Source organism: Microcebus murinus, chromosome 2 (assembly GCF_040939455.1).
Source record: "Microcebus murinus isolate Inina chromosome 2, M.murinus_Inina_mat1.0, whole genome shotgun sequence".
Lineage (NCBI taxonomy): Eukaryota > Metazoa > Chordata > Mammalia > Primates > Cheirogaleidae > Microcebus > Microcebus murinus.
Window position 1 is genome coordinate 62,547,830 of NC_134105.1, and position 23,859 is coordinate 62,571,688.

Below are 23,859 nucleotides of genomic sequence, written 5' to 3' on the forward strand. Positions count from 1 at the left end.
ATGTGAAGCTTTCAATTTGTCCTTTTTGCTTGGTTTGGCTATTCAGGTTCTTTTTTTTATTCCATATGAAATTTAGGATATTTTTCTAATTCTATGAAAAATGACATTGGTATTTTGATGGAATTACATAGAATCTGTAAATCACTTTGGGCCGTATGGGTATTTTAACAATATTGATTCTTCTAATCCATGAGCATGGGATATTTTTCTATTTGTTTGTGTCATCAATGATTTATTTCATTAATGTTTTGTAATTTTCTTTGTACAAATCTTTAACTTCCCCAGTTAAATATATTCTTAGGTATTTATATATTTTTTTGTAGCCATTGTAAATGGTACTGAGTTCTTGATTTGATTCTTAGGTTAGCTATTATGAGTGACTACAAATGCTACTCATTTGTGTATATTGATTTTATAACCTGAAACTTTATTGAATGTATTTATTTATCAGTTCTAGAAGTCTTTTGGAGGAGTACTTAGGGTTTTCAAGATATAAGATCATATTACTGCAAAACAGGGATAGTTTGACCTCCTCTTTCCCAATTTGGATGCCCTTTATTACTTTCTCTTGCCTAATTGCTCTGGCTAGAATTTCTAGTACTATGCTGAATAGAAGTGGTGACAGTGGATGTCCTTAGTACAGTTCTCAGGGAAAATGCTTTTAACATTTTCCCATTCAGTATGATGTTGCCTGTGGGTTTTTTATGTATGGCTTTTAGTATTTTGAGGTATATTCTTTTATGCCTAGTTTTTAAAGAGTTTTTACCAAGAAGAGATGCTGGATTTTATCAAATGCTTTTTCTGTATGTATTAAGATGGTCATATGGTTTTTTTTTTAAAATTCTGTTTATATGGTGAATCACTTATTAATTTTCAATCATTTATTGATTTTTCTATGATGAAATGTGCTCTCATTCCTGGGATGAAACCCACTTGATCATTGTGAATTATTTTTCTGAACTATACCAGAATCTATGCTGTGTGAAACTCACATGATATGGAAATACCATGAATGGGTGCTTGGTGGGCAGCCCCTATTGAGATTACAGTGGACAACATGTCAGATTACTATAGTCTCAGTTAACATCTGCCCACAACTTCTTGGGAAACCCTATGTGATAACTTCCCTATTAAAGCCAATCAAGGAATAGTCATATGAGAAGCAATAATAAACCATTGTTTTAAGGCAGTAGGTGGAATGATTTAATTATACAGGAACAGCTAGGAAAGAACTTAAATGAGTAAAGCACTCATTTTACTAAAGTTTTTACCTCCATTTTATGACTATATTTTTGTTTTCCTTTGACTCAACTCTCTTATGTTCTTTATGTTCATACTATCTAGTTTATACTTTATGCATCTTTGTAAAATGCCTTGAATTTATTTTAGAAGAAGACTACCTTCTTCTTCTTCATAAAGTGTATAATTCTTTATGTATAAAATTTATATCCTCTCTAGGTCAAAAAATATATATTAATCCACTTAACTTTTGAGTCTCATAAAGAAAGTAGAAGGAGAGATACTAAGAAGTAACATTATACTTCTGCTTTCAAGGAACTAGAATTTTGATGAGAAAGAAAGAGCTTTCTATTTGCTAGGTATTGTTGGGGCAAGTAGAAAAAAATTGTTTGGCTATGTAGAGTTATTCAGCTTGTTCAATCTATGCATGCAAATTTATTTAGAAATAAATTACAGAATGCTAAATATGTCTCATGCTTTAGCACATAGAAAAACAAAGAACTATGTTTCTAATCTCTGAGGTATTCTTTATCAGAAGGATGAGATTTGTAGATGAGGGTGGCAGGTATAACAAAATGTCTGAATTCTCAGATTAATAACTAATAAAATTCCTAGTTCATTTATCTCAGAAACTTGCAATATCTAGTTTACTAAATATGGAAACTAGAAATTACCTTTATGTTATAACAAAGAAATCTTATTGTTCAGGAAACAATACTGAACATTTAAATAGCATAAATAATAGGTAAAAACCAAATGCATTTTACATACAAGTAACAGGCATTTATTAAAGAATATTTCTTCCTTTCATCGAAAATTCCTTTATTAGTTTTCCTAGAATATTAAAATAGCTCACTTGCTTTTGCATTTAAAGATATCAGGATTGTGTCTTAAAGGAGCATACAAAGAGTTTTACATTAGGCAAGAGCAAATGAAATGACTGGAAACTGTCCTGAACAAAGAATATGAAGTACCCAAATAATGCCAGTGTAAATTTCTCCCTCGTTTATGGGAATACATGGGAAGCTGAGAATACTAAAATATCTTTGCTTTATATGCATTGTGTTTAAAGAAGAGACAATATTTTTCAAGGTCATGTAAATCATAATAGAGTTTATATTTAAATAAAATGTATTGATGTAACCTTCAGACAGGAAAGCCATTTTATTAATAATTTTAATCAAATTGAAGGACACTAGCTCCTGCAGGGGCAGTTTCTATGTTTCTAGACCACTGTAGGGCCTAGGTTGCAACCCCACTCCAAATAACATGTTGACAATGTTGAACATTTAAAATTCTCTCAGACATACTACCAGCCTCACAATAGAGGGCGATAAAATTTGCAGTTAGAGATTTTTGGTGGAGTGGAATGGAGGTTGGAGAAGGTAGATTGGGAGATGGTAGAAAATAGAGAAAGTAAACCTACAATTTCAGTTTCTCATTACTCTTTTTTTTATTATTGCTTCCTTGCTTGTTTTAGAAATAACTTGCTGATAAATCAATAATTTGGACATCTTCAATCTGAACAAAAATTTATGTCCATTTTTTCTGTTTGTTTGATCTTTACTGGTGAGTGCCACTACATACCTAAAACAGTCACTTGGACCTCAATCAACACAATCAAACAATAGTTGATCATTAGGCTACAATAAAACTAGCTAATACATACATGCCACGGCCACATGCTAAGCACTGTATTAATTATCTTCCATATATTAAGTGATTTAACTTTAACAACATTATGAGGTTGGTACTATTGTTATTTCTATTTCAGTTATCCCAGAAAAGAAACTGAGGCCGAGGGCTATAATTTACCCAAGATTTCATAACGAACTATAGTAGAAATGCCTTCTAGCCAAGGCAGTCTGACTGCAGAGTCTGAGCTTGTATTCATAGCCCTACACTGCACTGCCTCTCTGAAAGTAAAGTTCTAAAACATGAGAGGTGATTGTTTATTTACTCATTCCTTTAGGAGAATCTAGGAAATTGATCTGAGTGGGAAGATCAAATTAGGGAGCATTTAGGTGGTTCTGCAGAGGAGTAGGCAGCACTTGAAGAACAAGAAACAATGTTGTTTTGAATAATTACTTTCTTCACTCAGGTCACCTAAGGTCTTGCAGAAAAGCCCCCTGCATTAGATTGAGTGAAAGATGCAGTTGTCATGATTGCCGTGTGGGCTGAAGTGACAGAATAAATGACTTCACCTGCACAGTGTCACTCTCCATGAGCCAGAATGCACAGAAAAAGCAGGAGAATTTTGGGGTAATTTGAACAATATTTGCAGTGGTGGCAACACGTGGTTGTTTCTTCACAGCAGGCAGCAGTAGCAGGGAGTCTTTATTAGGGCTCCTGTTCTTATCACCTAAAACTTCCAAAGCTTAACTGACTGCCAGGATAATTAACCCCCCTGTATACTGGAGGTTCTTTTAGATCCACTTCTGATACATTAAGGAAAAGAAAGAAAATAATCATTTTCAGGTTGAGCAGCCTGGCCCTTAGATGCTGATATATGGCAAATTGCAGCCCAATAGGAAATGAAACCACATTTCTTAAAAACAATTTTGAAAGAAACCTATTATTTCCCCCCCTCCTTTTTTGAGCGCATAAAATACTTTATAGATTTTATTATTTACAATGTCTCAAAGTGTGGGGTTGGAATTAGAAACATAGTACGTTGACATGGGAAGAGATCTGTTATAGCTAAATGAACCCTCTCATTTTATATTATATTAACCATAACTATCACACAAACCTATGGTATGAACATCTGAATGAAATATGAAGAAAAATGTTCTGTACTCTCAGATTGCCTACTGATCTTTATTTTTTTCTTCTTTTTTTAACCATAATATTAAACTGGGTCTAGAAATGCTTGCTCAAGCCATCACTGTAGGATAAATAATTCATATATTTTTCCCGTAAATGAAAATGCTCAAGGAGCTTTGTGGATCTCAAATCCTTGCTATAGTTTTTTTTTTTTTTTTTTTTTTTTTTTGAGACAGAGTCTCACTTTGTTGCCCAGGCTAGAGTGAGTGCCGTGGCGTCAGCCTGGCTCACAGCAACCTCAATCTCCGGGGCTCAGCGATCCTACTGCCTCAGCCTCCCGAGTAGCTGGGACTACAGGCATGCGCCACCATGCCCGGCTAATTTTTTGTATATATATTTTTAGTTGGTCAATTAATTTATTTCTATTTTTGGTAGAGACGGGGTCTCGCTCAGGCTGGTTTCGAACTCCTGACCTTGAGCAATCCGCCCGCCTCGGCCTCCCAAAGTGCTAGGATTACAGGCGTGAGCCACCGCGCCCGGCCTCTTGCTATAGTTTTCATTGAATACTTACCCGAAATGACAAGCAACCTTTACATCGCTGAAAGAGTTATGATGTCTGGCTTATCAATAGAGGTTCACATTCATCTTAGAAAAAAATAACATTGGCATTTGGTATTTTCAACAAAAAATAAAGCTGCATGGCGTAGAGAACATTATTTCTGAAAGGCATTGAGGTCTTCTAATATATTATTGCACTAACCCAGATTGTATACCAGCTGTGCAATTTATGATCCATTCTCAATATGGAATATTATTCAGCCACTAAAAAGAATTAATGGGCTATAATGTTAATTTATCAAGTAAGAAAAGCAAGTAACAGAGACATTTTTCTAATGACATTTCAATATGATGATATGATCAGAAAGAAAAAATATGGAAGAATATATACCAGTTTGTTAAGGTGAATTGCCAGTTTATTATGATGAACTCCCTGGGCTAAAATAAAGGTATATCAGCAGGGCTGACTTTCTTCTAGAGGCTCCAGGGTCCATTGCCTAACCTTTTTCAGCTTCTAGAGGCTACCCTCATTCCTTGGTTTGTGAGTAAGAATGGAGGATAGAAATAAATTTATGGGGAAGAAATAGACAAGCAAAGAGAAACAGGATAAAAACACTTTACCTTAAAACATTTGATAAGCACTAATTTCAAATTGCATATGCATAGAGAAAGGATGTTAAAATCTCATGTTAAAAAATAATGTCATGCTTCCTGACTCCTAGAGGACATAATTGTAGACAGGAATATTGTCCTTATACTACACAGATTTATAGCTGTAGAACATGCCCTGGAGAGGCAGAAAGCTGGATTTTCACTTTCTATCTGAGTGAGTCTGAGCAAGTTTATGAGAGCTGGTATGAGGGAGCAGGAGCAGCTGGGGCCTTGAGTTTGAACACTGACTTTGCAATTTCCTACCTGTGCAAGAGTAGGTATTCTTCACATTGAAATGAGGGTAGAATTGCATATGTCACTGCAAGAATTAAATGAGATAGCACAATTTAACAACTGAAATCATTATCAACTTTCAAGAAATAAATTTTTTTTCTTTAAGTGCCATTACTGTTACTGCTTTCTATCTATAATGTAAAACCCAGGAGCTTGAAGCTTGAACACTAAATGATGACTTCACAACAATGCCTATTAAGTGCTATGTGATCTGTACACTGTGTTATGTACTATGTTGTAGTGAATGGGGACATGAGTAGGAATCAATTTAATCACACAGCTTCATAGAGAGGAGCCTTGAATGATGGGTAGAATTTGCATGGGAGAAGACATTCCAGGTAGAAGAAAAAACTTGAACAATGGAGTACTCTTTCTGGACCCACACTGAATTCAAAATGCATGCTTTCATCAAAGATTTCATGTTGGGGTGATTAGACAATAATGTCGAACCATTAAAAAGGTTTCTATTATGTAGGACATTGAAGACAGGAATAGTAAGTTAGATAGAATATACGGAAAATTATGAAATACAGAGTTAGCATTTAACCTTAAAAATTTAGCATTGAATTGAAAAGAACTGAAGAAATGATGTCCTCACAAATTAATATGCAAAGTTTGTTATGCCTAGTATGCAGATTGTGGAGTATTTTGCTTATGGATTTTCTTATAATTTTTTCTGTTATGTTGCATGTAAATAAGTTGTTTTCTAATGACAGTGTTATCACTTGATCAACAGATTTTTTTTTATTAGGGTATTATTACATCTCTAGATAATAGCAAGTTTTCACAGAGTCAGAGAATTTATCTTACACTTATTTGGTGTCCATCCATCTCATTATTTGAGGCCACGCCTACAATATTGAGTTCTTTGATGAAATCTTTTGAGATCTTATAACTCTCCCACCTTTGTTTATGAGGAAAAGAGGAGTTTGTAAATTAGTATTTATTGATGAACTTGTGATATGAGTGGAGGAGGTTGAGTCTCAAATCCTAATATTTACCCTACTCACTATCTAATGAGGAAGTGGAATGAGGAATCACAGCCAAATAAAAATTGAAGCACAACTTTATTAGTTTGGCAAGCTCCTTGCCAAAGAAGACCTTTCCTAGAAAAACTGAGCTGAAGCACAGTATAATATCAAAGCTACTTCAGTGGCCAGTTCCTCTGCTTGCTCTACTTCACTAATGTGAGATTGCTGGGTCAGCCCTACCCATGTAACTATAAGACATGTGTGAAACAAGCATCAATGGCTTGCCTAGGTCAGCTTCTAGAATCTGATACTTAAAGCAAAAAAGCAAAAGGCAGACTGTTCAGAACATCCAGACTCATTATCACATCATCTAGTCAGGAGGCAGCAGAAGATAAGAAACATTGATTCAGGAGGCCAAAAAGAGAAAAGGTACTAGCCATTAAAGAAGAAAAAAAGAAACTGCATAAAATGAATGTCCTAAGCTCAGACTAAATATTAAACGATTGCAACACAGTGCAATGTTAAATAGATAAGTACTATACAGAGTGGGGATGAAAAGGTGGGAGTAATTAATTACTTGTGTGAGCCAGGGAAGACTTCATAGAGAAAGATACATAGGGATGAGTAGGTATTTGTCAGAGTAATGATTACCACAAGGAGGAAATTCCAGAAATAGGGAATTTGGTAAACTACAGTAAGTTTTGGGAAAGGTAAACAGTTTGGTATGACTGAAGAAACTTTCATAGGAAAAAAGTGAAAACTGGGGAGGTAAGCAGATATGAGAAAGCCTTAAATGTCATGCTAATGAATATAGGCTTTATCCCAGGATATCTATGGGAGCGTGCGTGAAAACAAGACACCTGAGTTAAGGTTTGCCCTAATGACATGAATAGTAGTTTGTCTCTAAAGATGTTATCACATAAATATTTCCATAGTATTAGTTTCCTATGGCTGCTGTAACAAGTTATTCTAAACTTGGTGGCTTAAAACAATATAAATGTATCTCACAGTTCTGGAGGTTAGAAATGGGTCTCCCTGGGCTAAAATAAAGATATCAGCAGGGCTGATTTCCTTCCAGACTCTAGGGAAGAATACGTTTCCTTGATTTTTTCAGCTTATAGAGGATGTCCTCATTCCTTGGCTTGCGGACTTGTTCTCTTTCAAAGCTAGAAGTGGCTGGTAGAGTCTGTGTCATGTTGCATTACTGTGGGACTCTTGCTTCTGCCTCCCTCTTTCACTTATAAGGACCCTTGTGATTACATTAGGCACACCTGGTAAGCCAGGCTACTCTCTGCGTCTCAAGGTCAGCTGATTAGCAACCTTAATTTCATCTGTGACCTTCATTCTCCTTTTCATGTGATGTAAGATTAGGGCACAGATATTTTGGGGAGACCATTCATCTGCCTACCACATCTAGTTTTGTATACAAAAGAAACACATCTGATTGAACAGATTAGGTTTTCAATATCACATTCTTCTGAAACTATCCTATAATGACAATGATGATAATAGATCACAGGTTTACCATGTAGGAAATTAGAAGATATAATGAAAAGTTATATAATGAAAAGTTATATTGAAAAGTTACTATAAAGGATTCCCTAAAAATATAAAAGTCCTATTGGTAGCTAGCTTATCTTTCTTGAGAAAACAACGCAGTCAAGCAGTAGCAGAATAGCTTCATTTAGGTAACATTTTATTTGTTAGAACAAGATTTGACAGACTTCAACAGCTGGAGAAATTAATTTAAAATCATAACATTTTGTGATTGGCATACTTTTACAGGTAGGTGAAGAATGATTACATATTTTTGAAATAAAGCCACTGCTTCTACATCTTAATGAGAAGCCATACAGTTAAGCAGATAAGCTTTAATAGATAGTAGAAAACTGTCAGAAAATAGATCCACTGTGAAAACTTCTACAGTTCTCAGTGATTTCTTTGTTATAAATAACATTCTTAAATGTGTACTTTTCTGAACAGAAAAAAAATAGCAATTCACTTTATGAATACTTTCATATTTACAATGCCCTTTTAAAAATAGTAAATTAAAAGGGAATATGCGATATAGAATATAATATTTCTAAAATTAAAATAATAAAGTATTCAAAGATACTAGTCTAATGGGATAGGATAATTTTCACCCCACTTAAGGTAATAGAATAGAATTCTTCAGCTTTATATACACTATGTTTACATTTACAGGCATAAACAGTATTATATTTGACATATTTATATTTTACTGATTAAATATCTGAAATCAAAATCTGTGAAATAAGTATAGAAACAGCATATACTTCAATCTAATGTTTACTTAAAAAACAGTCATGTGTCTTTTTTTTTAATTTGTGGAGTTGTTTTTTTAGAATATTGGGAAAGGAAATGGATATAGCAAATAAAGGTCTAAGTTATTCTAGTAGAAATTTAAGTTCAGAACAATTCACAAAGTGGTAAGATGTGTTTCTTCAATTCTTTATTCAATTCTCAACAGTTTCTCATCTAGTTTACAGAAAAAACAAGTTTATTCAAAATACATCTCCTTGTTATCACAGCCATTCCCTTTTCACCATTTTATACTCAGTCCCTTCGTTCTCTCATGTTGCACTTTCTATAAAGGACCTCATTACCAAGGTGGTAGGGGACTAGTTTCTGAGGCAACATGAGTCATAAAAATATCAAACCAGTGGTTTCCTTCAGGACATTCATATATTTTTTGTGTTAGAAAGAAAATCTTTCCTTGGGTGCAGTGATATCACTCTTGAGAAACCAATTACTTTCCAACTATCTGCAATACTATTTTTGACATAACTAACTATGTCATATAGGAAAGTGTACTACAGCTATATGATACATAATTTCAACTCTTATTATCTACAGTTCCTATACTGTAAACAGAAAAACTGATTTATAATATTTGATTATCTAGTAATTCATAACTGAATAATTTGAATGAATCAACTTTATACATTGGTCGTCCACAGCTTGGGTTTTTGGCTTCTGTGCAGCTATAATTATCCATAGTTCTCTATGTTTACCTTAAACATCCAAAACAACAAGGGACATTTTTGAACAATCTGTAATACTCTTCTTGAATCTAAGAAAACAAAACAAAAAGGGGGAAATGTTAAACATAATCATGACAGTAACATCAATTGTTTTTCAAATCACAATAAATTATTACATTTGGTTTTCTAAGGTATTATTGCTTTCTGATTATCTGCCAGAATATGCTTATGTGAAACTTTATTTACACCCCTAATAGCAAGATTTTTTAAAGCATATTTTCCTATGAACAGCTAGGTGTTCTGATTATTTTGATACTAAAATGACACTGTATTTAGGCAATAAAGGCAGAAGTCATAAATCTACAAGAATAAGAATTTTCTATTCATTTGGTGACTGATGCTACATGAATATATTATAGGGTTGACCAAAATAAGAAATTGCTTACCTTTCTAGATAAAACACACAGGAATAAGAAAATGAACATCCCTTGGAAGGCATTGCTGACTGTGAAGAGGTAAGCTGTAACCACGGATGCATGCACCACATGGAGAACCCCAAAGATCCAGGTGGTGCCAAGAAGGAACAGGAGAGCCAGGGCTCCTCTTGCACAAGACCTATCATACATTTAGAATGTTTCAGCTAAGAAAGCCATGTATGTTCAACAGAGTTCCCAAATTACTCAAATGATGTGGAAAATGAGTTTTTGGTATAGCTATGCAATCTTTTACAAAGACCAATAATGATTTTTAAACTGACAAGTTGTGCTGCATTTACATGGGATAGCTTTTAGGGTATGCTCCTGCATTGTGGCGGGATGTGCTTCCAAAGTCAAGGTACTATTATTAAAATAAAGTATTTTAAAAGGAATTTCCTTAATCTTAAAGTATTTTATCTTGTGTACTGCAGTGTGCATGCTTTGATTTCGAGTCTAACGTTGCAGTAATTTCTGAAGGTAAGACATATATCTGCTAGGAAGTATTTTCCCTAAGAAACCCTAAAAGTATACCACTTAGACAGGGATCAGCCCATGCCCATGACATCAAAGGAGGCTCTGCTTTCCTTTCAAGGTTAGCAGAGAAGAAAATATAGGATACAAAACTAGATTTTTTTTTTTGTTTTTGTAATACAGTTACTTCAAAATAAATTCATGCCAGAATACTGATTTATTAAAAAAAATAAAGAAAAAAAGACACACACTCAGGTTTACAAATTTGCAACTCTTTGCCTGTGACTTTCGGTAAAACAATATTCAATCCTGCTCACTGCCTTGTAAATGAAGCAACTAATGATTATTCTCTCATTCATTTTAGGCCAATCATTCTCTACTGCAGAAGGTGTTTTAGTAGTGTTCCTCAGAAAAATGAGTCATTTTCAACTTTATTAAAACCAGCACACTACATGAAACTATGAATGGTGAGGACTCAAAGAAAGTAATCGATCAAACATTTGCTAAATCCCAACTATAAATCTTCTGCAAGGTATTGAGACTACAGGAGTGTTCCCAGGCAACACAAATAGTCAGTTGTTTCTAATGTTCCCAATAGTATACTTCAGCTTTTCCTGAACAAATCATTTTCAAGGACTCAATAAATCAGTTTTAAAGACAGCGGTTGAGGAAAAATCAAGGCAATATGCTAACTGGAAATCACAAGAAAGAAACAATTGCTGAGCTCTGAGAAACGTTTACCAAAAACAAAACAAAACAAACAAAAAAATCAACACAACATTAAGGCTACTTTTGGTTTAAAACACAGTCATCATCTGTTCCCTTTCAAAGGGGTGTCTGTTTGAAAAGATTGCTTCACTTACCATTTAATCTGCAGTGGCTTAGTCTTATTAAACATATTAAATTCTATTTTCCAATAAATATTTTAGATATGGTGACAGAAAGTATGAAATAATGATTTTGAAAATAATTCCAAAAATTATTTGTACTTTAAGTTACTAAAGATTTTAATTACTAAAGAAAGTGGATTTAAAGAAACATTTACCTTATGTTCTCATAGCAACTAACTTCTGGTTTCAGTCCTGCAGTGTGACGAAAAACTTTGTATATGATAACTCCAAAAGCCAAAAGATTAACCTGGGAAAATACATTAATTTCAAAGAAGAGATAATTTTTATAGGAAATTAGATACATATAGAGGAAATAAATAGTGAAGATTTCAATAAGATAGAAACAAAAAAATCATGGCATTTTAATATATATTACAAAGTACAAATACTCTAGTAGACTTAGGCAAATAAATCTGTGATTGTTCTTCACCATATGACTGAAAATTGTAACTAGTTAGTATAATTTGCCAGATTGTGCTAAACAACCTGTTCAGCAAACTTCTTCAGATCATACCTAAAGATTGAAGAGTATCATTTGCTGCCACTAATATGATTAATAATACACATTAAGATAAATTTTGGCTTGGAAAGCTTTATAAACACTTGAGAAAGCAAATTTTTGTTCATTAAATTGTATACTGTTTCTTTGAGGAGAAATTTTAGAGGTAATTCTGTTAATCCTTTAAAATTTGAGACTAGAAAATAAATTGAAAGGAAATTAGAAAACACAACAAAACAACTTTAATTTCTATTGCTAGAAAATGTTTGAATGTACTTTCTTTTCTGAGAATCATGTAGAATCTTTCTTAATATTTATGTTGAGATTTCCTTTCCCTAGATTTAACCTTAGAAGCTTTCAAAATATTAATCGATGAAATAAATGTTTGTTGGCAAGCAAATAAATTTTTTTAATAAACACATTCTATTATTTACATTAGTCATATGGGCTAAATAGAATATACAGTTTTTACCCCTTTTAATGTGAATGCATTATGAAGTTTCCTGTTTTGTCCTTCTTTTCCTATGTTTTTTGAAATCTTTAAGTCATATTTGTAGTGTCATAGATTAAATGAATGGTATATTTTAAATGTATATCTATTCTAATATAAGCACATTAATAATTTAAAATATGAAATATTGTAGAAATAATTGGAAGTTTAATCCTTTATTGAATATATTTTATTAATACAAACAGATTTTCAAAAGCCATTTTGAAATGACAATAGCAAAGTAGTATAATTCTTATATTAGTTATTCAGAGGTTTATAGATATCCAAAATTTCTTTTTTCTTTCTTCTATATTCTAAGGAGTTTTACATAGGTTCTCAAATCCAATTTAGTAATTACTATTATAAAAAACAGTATAAAATAACGAGTCAGAGAATTTCGTGTTGTCACTTCTCCATGAAGAGGTCCTTGAGAGGAAATCTTATAGGAATAAGTCTAGTCCCTTCTTCCTGTTTCCAAATGTCCATTACCTCTAATTATATGATTAATTAATTCTAATTACAGTAATACTTCCATACAAAGACTTTAGCAATTGCAGAGGAGAGATAAAGTATATTTAAATTGATTTAGTTGACAGTTTCACCCTATTTGTATGTTCAAATAATTAACTGAAATGACAATTTCATAATATTTATTTTTATGAATAGCCTTTGATACTTATGAAAGTGGAATACTTAGTATTTTCTAGGTTTCAATAGCTATAACTTCTTTGAATAAATTTGAAATCAACAATTGTACTTAATTTTATAAATGTATGATATATTTTTAAATAATAAAAGTATTAAAATTTGCTTAGCATAAATAATATATGTCAAACCATCATTGGTTTGAAAAATCTCCAAATAATTTTTGTGAGGTACTTACATTAAACTTGTCTCAACAAAGGAAGCATTATAAGAGAAAAGAAATGATTTAAAAAGTGTCCTTTAGTCCCACAATTTTTCCACATAAATGAATAATGTATAACATTTATTCAAATTTCTTAAATATTTGATTTTTATAAAACTGAGTTTTTGAAAAATAGTTCTTCATACTGCTATGGTTTTTCAGAAGTACATATACATTTTGGATATGATAGTCTACATCACATGATAAAATAGTGAAGAGAGGAAATGGAACATTCCCTTGGGGTGACCCAGATCTTGAAAGTACATTTTTTCTGTTTACATACTTATAAAAACCAGGTGCTGCTGGGCAAGTGGGAGACTAATTCTTATTCCATAAGCCTATATTTTCCCAAATGTATAAGAAAACAGATTAAAACATTTTTATCAAAAGGTTTTATCATTTTATAATCAAAAAACCACAAATGCATTGATTAAATTATGCATATTCATTGATAATAATACAAATATATGGAGCTTTTTATTTTCATTTATTCTAATAATTTTATAAAGCATCTATTAAGTGTTTGGTACAGTAGCAAAGGCTGGATACATATTAATAAATAAAACAACATGGTCTTTTTCTCTCATAGATTCCATTAAGAAATTTTAGATAGTGAACAATCATACAGTACTTATAAATCCACAAACCTTGGTAAATGCTATTAATTCACAAATTTGAACTGTTAGGAGAGACAAAATGGAGATGGATTAGAATGAAGGCTCAGGAAGTACCTGTTTTAGGACTTAGTATTTAAACCCAGTTCTTATAAATTATAATGCATTAGTAGATCAAAGAATGAAGTGATAAAAGCACTCCATGAAGAAAAACAGCAAAGAAAAAAGCCCTGAGGCTTGAGGATTTGAGAAAGTGATATTCCTATAAACAATTGATAAAGGTGTCTAGGCTGTAGTGAACAAAGGGAAGAGTAGCATGAGACGAGGTGGGTGAGAAAGACGGAGACAAATATCACATGTATTTTGTCTTAAGCGTCTGTCTCTTTCCTGTCTCTCCTTTTGCCATCGTTTTGCCACCTATCACAGTAGTCCTAAATGAAGTCTTCCTTACCATGTAACAAGTATCGGAATAATTTTTTCTTTAATTTTTATTAGAATAATAATTTTTACCCATAATAATTTTTATGATAAAGAATCAGTTACACATTGTAGACCTTTTCTTCAAGGAACTTACAGTGTAATGGAGGCAATGATCAGTCAACAGGCAAGTACAACGCAATTCAAAAAGTGCCCAGCAGTTGTTTGCACAGTGGCACGAAACACAGTGGCACAAACATGGGTGAGAACACCCTAAAATGTGATTTCTAAGCCAATCTTGAATGACCAGTAGAGGCAAAGGAGACAACACAGAGAAATAGGTGATTTTTCTGGATTTCAGACATTGGACCTATCTAGCACACTCACTTTCTAGGTGATCAGACTTAATGGTTCAAAATACTATCTATCCTTAAGCCCTGACTCCTCCAATTGGAAGTTTAATAGGCATTGTGAATTAGAAAAATGTCCCAAACTGAATTGCTGTTCTTCCCCCAATGAACCTATTTTTGCTGCAATCTTCCCCATCTCAAGAAAAAAAAAAATATATCATTCTTCTAGCTTATCAGTCTTATCCATCAGCAAAACCTTAACTTCTACCATCAAAATATATTCAGCATATGAACACTACTTACTATCTCCACAGCTATTATCCTGAAAGAGGCCACCATCATGCCTCCATGGGCTACCGCAGAAACCTCCTAATTGATCTCCTTGCTGCCATCTTTGCCTTCCTACAATCTGTCTCATCACAGCTGTAAGATTAGTCTCTTTAAAATGTAAGGCAGCTAGTCTCAGTGCCTCAAGCCTGTAATCCTAACAGTCTGGGAGGTCGAGGTGGGAGGATCTCTTGAGCTCAAGAATTTGAGACCAGGTTGAGCAAGAGTGAGATTCTGTCTCTACTAAAAATAGAAAAATTAGCAGGGCATGGTGGCACGTGCTTGTAGTCCCAGCTACTTGAGAGGCTGAAGCAAGAGGATCACTGGAGCTTGGGTGTTTGAGGTTGCAGTGAGCTAGGATGATACCACTGCACTCTACCCAGGGCAATGGAGCGAGACTCTGTCTCAAAAAAAAAGTAAGGCAGATATTTTTTCTATTCAGAACCCTCCAAAGCCAAAGATCTCACAATGGCCTGGAAGGTCTGAAATGTTTTGATCCCTGCTATATATCTTCCTTCAAATACTACTTCTCTATATTTTGACCACTTCACCCCATTCACAGTAGATTCTCCATGGTTCCTGCAGGACACCAGGCATGCTGCAGGGAAGTTGTACTCACTGGGCTCTACGACATTTACGTGGCTCATTTCTTGCCACCTCCATTCAAAAACCACCTTATCTGCACACTGCCTCCCAGTGCACATTTATTCAGATGATAAAATCAGAGCTGAGTTCAATTCTACAGAAATACAGAAAATGATGCATATTCATGACTGTTTTGAACAATGCAAAATCTGTATGCCAACATGGTCTTCCTTTGCCTTAATCACTAGAAAACCTACAAGACTCTCCACTTGAACAAACTTTAGCAGGTGCTTCTCAACTAGACCTCAACCTTGGGTTTCAGAGTCTATCCTTGTGGAATGTAGTTCTGGCAAAAATCCTGCTCAGTTTAGAGAGAATCTTCTCACTTCTGATATCTGATCACTCTCAATATTTAATCAAATTCCTCATCTCCCACCCTTGATATTTGATTACCCTGGCCTGCCTTTCAACAAGAATCCTCTCCAGTCAGTTTAGCAAGAATTTTCTTTCCCCATGATGTCTTTTCTTAGTAATTATTCCACTATCCTCAAGCTGCTCCTTGGCTATACCTTCCTGGTTGTCTTTACTGTTTTCAGAGTTGAGTCAATCTGTCTCTCCTTTTGCCATTGTCTTGACACCTAATCACAGGTGGCCATAGTAAAGTGTTCCTTACTATTTAACAAGTATCAGAATAATTCTTTAATCTTTATCAGAATAATAATTTTTATCAGAATAGTAATTTTCTAAAATTATTTAGAATAATTTTTTCTTCAGTTACCCCAAATTTTCTATATTTGCTGGATTATATCCCATTTCATAATATTCAGCAAATTTAGGGTAACTGGAAAAGCCTACATTTACTCCTTTTATATTGTCTGCATTCTCTCTTTATTCATAAATATATAAATTACTCGAAATAATTTTTCTAACAGAGTCAAAAGCCATAAGTAAAGAATCAGTATCACCTAAAGTCATCTAAAGGCATGGGCCTTTATGTAAGTAGACATGGAAATTAAGTTAAACTCTCTGTCGTTTACATAATATGGAAAAGTATCTTTTGGGAGCTTTGTGAAGTATGAAGGGTTTGAGATAAGGAAAAAAGAGTAGCTCAAAACAAGATGATATAGAATTACAAAGTATTTCTGATAATAAACAGTTCACCTCTCACAAAAATCAACTCACGCTGGGTAACAGACTTGAACCTTAGGTGTGAAACTATTAGAATTCTAGAGGAAAACGTTGGAAATACTCTTCTAGACATTGGCCTAGGGAAAGAATTTATGAAGGAGACCCCAAAGGCAATCACAGCATCAACAAAAATAAATGGGACCTGATCAAATTAAAAAGCTTCTGCACAGCCAAAGAAACTGTCAAGAGAGCAAACAGACAACCCACAGAATGGGAGAAAATATTTGCAAGCTACACATCTGATAAAGGGCTGATAACTAGAATCTATTTAGAACTCAGGAAAACCAGCAAGAAAAAATCAAACAACCTTATCAAAAAATGGGCAAAGGACATGAACAGAAACTTCTCAAAAGAAGATAGAATAATGGCAAACAAACATATGAAAAAGTGCTCAACATCTCTAATCATCAGGGAAATGCAAATCAAAATCACAATGAGATATCACTTAACTCCAATGAGAATGGTCTTTATCAAAAAGCCCCCAAACAATAAATGTTGACGTGGATGCGGAGAGAGAGGAATACTCCTACACTGCTGGTAGAACTGCAAACTAGTTCAACCTCTGTGGAAAGCAATGTGGAGACACCTTAAAGCGATACAAGTAGATCTATCATTTGATCTAGCAATCCCATTACTGGGAATCTACCCAAAAGATCAAAAGTCACTTCATGAAAAAGACACCTGCACTCTAATGTTTATAGCAGCACAATTCACAATTGCAAAGTTGTGGAAACAACCCAAGTGCCCATCAATACATGAATGGATTAATAAAATGTGGTATACGTATACCATGGAGTACTATTCAGCTTTAAGAAACAATGGTGATATAGCACCTCTTGTATTTTCCTGGATAGAGCTGGAACCCATTTTACTAAGTGAAGTATCTCAAGAATGGAAAAACAAGCACCACATGTACTCACCATCAAATTGGTATTAATGGATCAACACCTCAGTGGACATATAGGAATAACATTTATCAAGTGTCGGGCAGGTGGGAGGGGGGAGAAGGGAATGGGTATATTCAAACACAATGAGTGAGATGTGCAACGTTTGGGGGATGGTCACACTTGAGGCTCTGACTCGAGGGGGGAAGGGAAGCATGGGCAATATACATAACCTTAACACTTGTACCCCCATAATATGCTAAAAAAAAAAAGAAACAGTTTGCAATTAATCCACAGGTAATGACTTTGAGGACAGATGAGAAATGTCTGCACTTTAAGTTGACCAGTTAAAAAGATACTATTAATATTAGCAATATGCTTACATGGCAGTGGCTACATCATGATTACAGACTTAAGTACTTGAGTAATTCTTTAAAGTATAAAGAAAATCATTGATATTAACCTTAATTAAGAAAATGGTACATTGAAATGATGTGCATTTTTGCTTGTTAGTGTTTACCTGTGTGTGCTTTCTTTATCCACTGTGGTTCCCTGATTATTTATCTCTCAGTACTAGTGCCTCAAAAGCACAGGAGCTAATTAATGATTTGTAAATGAACATTTACTCATTATAATTTTTGTCTAATTTTAAAACTATTTTAGGTTGTCAACTTGGAGTTCATGATATTTTTATAGGAATAAACAAGACAAGGACCTTACATGGCAAACATAAGAACTCTGAAATTCACTGCTTCATTTCAGAATACAGAAGAGAATGAAAATAACTGTGAAGGAAAAAATCAGTCTAAGTCATGAACACAACCCTTGAGAGAAAGTAATATTTTAAATTTAAAATCATATTCCTTATCTCATCTTAAGTGATATTTATCTATACAGAGACCTGTTTCTTAACTTGAGATATATGCAGTTCATATATTTAAAAGTTAAAGCACATACATTTTGTTGTTTGACAGTGTGTTACAATTTTTTAAGTGCCTTATTTTTTAAAACCAGAAATTTAAATAGATGAGCTGGTGAAAGGACAGGAGCTAATTCTGAAGAATTTAGACCTACAGGTATATTCAACCCAAGGGCTTCAAAATCAGACTTCAAAATGAAGCATTCCAATCTGTCATTTTTCCTTTCTTAGTCTTTTTCTCAATAATTGATGAAGCTATCTATATGCTGATGTTAGATCTCAACAAAAAGAATGAGAAAATTTCTTTTACAGCACTTTTAGACTCATGCTTTAATTTTTCATATATATCAAAAGGAATCTGGTTCATTTAAGAATGTGTCATGATCACAACTTCTATGGCCTTTCAAATAGTTTTATTATGTTTAAATTAACTGGCCTAGGACAAATTTGCTTTTGCCATGAACAAAGGGCAGGTTTCTACTGGCCTGCTAAATGGCCATATAAAACAGTTGTTCATTCTCAATCCTTAGACCATTATAGAAATGGCTAAGTATGTAGTTATCAACTTAAGCATCAAAATTAAAAAGTATGCTCTATTAATTGTTCATGAATTAAATTCAAATTATGTGGTTAAAGTTTTGTCTTCTGATTTTCTTTTTTTACCATTTCCTGGTTGGAAACACCACATTACATGCCTTAGTTACAATGTTAATCATATAGAGTATCAGAAAATTGGGTGTGTGATAAGCATTATAATGTCCCTCTTCCCCCAAAATGTCCACACCCTAATTCCTAGAATATGGCAAAAGGGATTTTGCAGATAGAGTTAAGGTCATAAACTTTAAGATAGAAAAGTGATCCTGAATTATCTGCTTGGGCCTACTAGAATCACATGAGCACTTAAGGCAGAAAAGATTTAGCAGAAGAAAAGGTAGGAGAGATGAGGAAGAAATGGACAAGTGGAGGCAGAGAGAATGAAGGCTCCACTAGAGGTTATGGGCTTTGAAGACAAAAGGGGCCATGGGTCAGGTAATTTGGGAGGCCTCCACAAGCTGAAAACGACCCTCATCTAACAGCCAGCAAGGAAATGGGGCTTCAGTCCCCAAATCACATGGAGCTGAATTTGGTCAACTACTTGAATGAACAGGAAACAAATTCCACCCCCTGCCCTACACTGAGCCTCCAGAGGGGCTGATGCCTTGATTTTAGTCCAGTGAGCCTCTAAACAGAGGAACCAACTGAGCCATGCTATACCAAGCTTCTGACCTATAGAACTGTGAGACAGTATGTATTCTCTTAAGCTCATAAATTGTGCTAATTTGTTGTGGCAGCAATAGAAAACTAAAACAAGGAGAAAAGCATGTAAATTCACATATATATGTGTATACATATATAATACATTGCACATATACATTAAACATATATGATAAAATATCCTGTAATCACAGTGTTTATTATTTTTGAATAAAAACTTCAGTTTAAAATAAATGCCAGTTTATCATTAACTCATGTTTATTATTGATGTTCTAGATATTTGGTGAGTAGGCAATTATATAAAGTCTCCCTTGTTTATTATTTGTGAATTCTGCTTCTGTTTCTTAAAAAGATTAAGACAAATTGTAACGAGTAAATGACTTCTTTCCCAGGAAATCATAAATGCAGCTTGTACTTTCAAGTACCTACCAACCACCTTTTCTTCTGTATAATACTCACCTTTACATGCCCTTTTCATAGGGATGCAAGATGTAGCAAATCAAAATATAGGAAACTAGTATCCTGGTTCCAAATATTGGTTCCATATATTATTTGAGACATACCTATACTTAAAAATTCCTTGTTTACTTATAATTCAAGTAACTGGGCATCCTGCATTTTGTATGGCAACCCTAACTTCATAGCTTTCAAATTATTTTCACATCTGATCTTTTTGTAATCTGAGGACATTGGCTTCTTAGTGGAAAACCCCAAGGAAGTCACCCTTTTCATATAGACTGATCTGTAACTGTTTGAAAAGAGACTTCAAAGGAAGAGAAAGTAAGGCAGTACATTTTCAGATGCTCCAACTATTGTGGAACCTGAATGTATGTGTATGTGATAAGATTGATAAAATGTCCTAAAGTTATGTAGTGGAGGAAAGGGCATCTAAAAGGATTGGGGCCAGAAAAGAACACATCTGGGTTTGGCAGAACTCTTGCCCCTTGGAGACCCCTGAGTGTTTGTAGTAAGGCTGTGTGAGGAAGAAGTGGATCCGGTTGGCACCTGTTAAATACCTTTTGTTATAATGTAACATAATGGTTAGAAATAAAATGTATAAGGCTTAGGTGTAAAATGGCATTAGTATAAACTTAGTGAAAACTCACAGAAATTACAACGCCACAGTTTTTGTTGACTTATTGTCGGAATTGTGACAAAGAATAATTTTTTTGCCCACATATACCTACACAATACTGCTAGGAAGCATTTCTGTCATAACACCATGAGGCTCATCTTGCTTAGCACTCATCAGGCTCAGGACTTACAGCCTTGGGAATATTTACAGTAGTAAAATATATTTCTCCACTAAGATTACCAAAACCCAGTTCAGGAGGGATTAGACCTAAGTGAAATGGGAGTTCCATCTACAATTATATGAAAAAAAGTTGAGTAATCTGAAATGTATTGAAACATATGAAACAATCTGAAAACATAATAAATATACTCAAGTAGATTCTGAATATCACAAGAGGAGAGAATTCTTAATACATCACTCTGGGATGTTAACAGTATTCAGGAAACTGTGCTAGTCTCTTGATATTTATACTTTAGAAGACAGCAATGTTCTCCCACACAAGCATTGACTGCTGGGGAATACAATTGGATGAACAATTGTTCTGAGATAACATGGCATTTTGCATGTACTTATAAACTACTATAACATTGAAACTCAAGTCAACGACAAAAAAATTATATTTTTGAGAGCTAAATACTTATTGAGTGCTTTCTGTGTGCCAGACATTGTTCCAAGTATTCTTTAATTATTAATTTATTTAACCCTATCACTGGCTTTATGAAATAAGTATTTTTTCTTCTTAATACTACTCCCATTACTATTATTATTGTTGTTGTTATTACATTTGTTTCAGGTTTGTGGTAACAGAGGTAGAGAGAGGCTAAATAACTTGCTCAAAGTGACACAGTTAGAAAGTAGCAGAGCCAAGGTTCATACCCAGCAGTCAGGTTATGGCGTTGATGCTCATGAGCACTTTATACAACTACCAGATTACAGATGAAGGACAAGTGAAGAGAAGCTAAACCGACATCTAAAATTTTAAGAAATTTAATTGTGTAGATATTTAATTACTTGAATAGTTAACGATTGCTTCATTTTAGAAATGCTTAAAAGGAGAGGAGTAAAATGTCAATACGAGTAGCAATGTGGTTAGATATATGGCATTAGTGTTCACTGCACTTAGTCATGACGCCAGGGATGAAGGCTTTGTTAACAGTGAATAGGATCTAGTATCCTGTGCCAGCAATCCTCTTCTGGAGATGCTTGTTCTCACTGTTCTTTTCAGTCAAGGAATCTAAGAATATGGAGGTTTTTCCTGTTCTGGTAAACAACAAAGCTTTCCATCCTTTAGAGTCCCAATACAGTTTCCAGGTTCATGTTAGTGGTCTACAAAATGGATTGCCAAAATAACGTATCAGGGAACATGAAGAATACATTACAATTAAAACTGATATATTTAAAATTTTTCTGTAAGTAAAAACTTCTGGAAAGTACAAGAAAGCATTACTGAAGATTTGAAGAAATAAGTATTAGAACAGAGTACTCAGGGTGGTACATCTACTACACATAATGTGAGAGTACAGATTTGATGTATCTTTGAGACTGCAGATCTGATAGTCATTAAAACCAAGTATTAAAATAAACTGAAGTTAGATCTATATCTTTGGATTGCTGTATTTAAAATGTAATCAATATTTCATTTTAAAAAGTGAAATGTTGATATTTTAGTGAGGATCATATTGAATTACTTTATTGTTTTTTCATCTTTTATTCTTTAAACTTATATCTTAAAGTATGTTTTATAATATACATAATATATAATTTAAAATAATGTAATGAAATAATAGTAAATTAGTAAATGTATACATTTTCAAAATGTAAACATACAATTATTGAGATATACTTTTTACTGATGGCTCTTTTACTCAAAAAAGTTTGGAGCCCACTTTCTTACATGGTATGACAGTTTTTTAAAATTTGGGGGGATTATTTCAATATCAGCAGAAAATACATGCTCTTTTTTATTTCAATAGATTTAGGGGGTACAAGTGCTTTTTGTTACATGGATGAATTGTAAAATGCTGAAGTCAGGGCTTTCAGTATAGATGGATAGGACAGTTTTAAGAGAGCAACAGATGTACTTTCAAAATAAATAGAATAAATGGACTTTACAACTACAATCCTAGATTGAAATTCCAGGTCTGATGCTTATTAAATGGGCAATTTATTTAATTGTTTGTACCTTGCTTTCCTAGTGTGTAAAACATGAATAATATTAGTACTTTTCTCATAGAGATTTTGTTTGTATTAAATTACATAATTAATGTAAAGCACTCAGAATAGTGCCCAATATTTAAGTTTTGAACAAACATTAATTATTATCGGTAGGTTATAAAATTCATATAGAATTATATTCTTCAAATTGTTTTCAATATTTGAAGTGTCCAAAAATCTATATAATGTATATTTATTTGAAAGCTGGATAAGCATTATTTTGTTACATAGTTCCATTGGACTTATAAATAGCATATTAAACTATCAGAACTTATATTTGTCTTTATTTTTGGGCAATATATCCTTAATATAAAACAGAGAATTATTTTCCACTCTCAGGACTTTCCCCTGAAATAATACCAGCAAAATAATTATTGAAATGGATATAATTCAAGATTAAGTCAAACATTTATCATTTGTGTCAACAATTCTTCATTTTTGATACTTTTTCAGGGTAGAATTGTAATTTATAGGTCAGAAACCTGGCTATCTTCAAGGAGTTTATTGAAAGGAAGGGATAACTTTATTTAAAGAGTGATCCATAAACAGAATTACTGAAATATGGATATATCAAGATATGGATATATCATATCAAGATATGGATATATCATATATGTATATCATTATCATAATAATATATCATTATATTCTAGAGCATAACCCAAGTTGGAAGCATAAATCCATTCATTGCAATGACAAACATTCATTTTGTGCCAATTGGCCAAATGGAAGATTTAGGAACAATATTCTTCTAGAAAAATACTGGATCATGGTTTATAATTGACCTTTTTGATATTCGTTAGAGTTCAATCTTC

At 33.4% G+C, this 23,859-nt stretch overlaps 1 protein-coding gene across 1 annotated transcript in view; it reads right to left on the bottom strand.

Annotated features, from left to right (window-relative positions):
* Window positions 1-8,935: 8,935 nt before the first annotated feature.
* The window catches only part of ADGRL4 (adhesion G protein-coupled receptor L4), a 107,096-nt gene continuing 92,172 nt past the window's right edge, over window positions 8,936-23,859 (bottom strand). The window contains exons 14-16 of the mRNA XM_012787259.2: window positions 11,477-11,568; window positions 9,931-10,099; window positions 8,936-9,573 (exon numbers count right to left, since the gene is read on the bottom strand). Coding sequence (XP_012642713.1) covers window positions 9,511-9,573; window positions 9,931-10,099; window positions 11,477-11,568 — 324 coding nt within the window. The 3' untranslated portion in view covers window positions 8,936-9,510. The remainder of the gene's footprint in view (window positions 9,574-9,930; window positions 10,100-11,476; window positions 11,569-23,859) is intronic.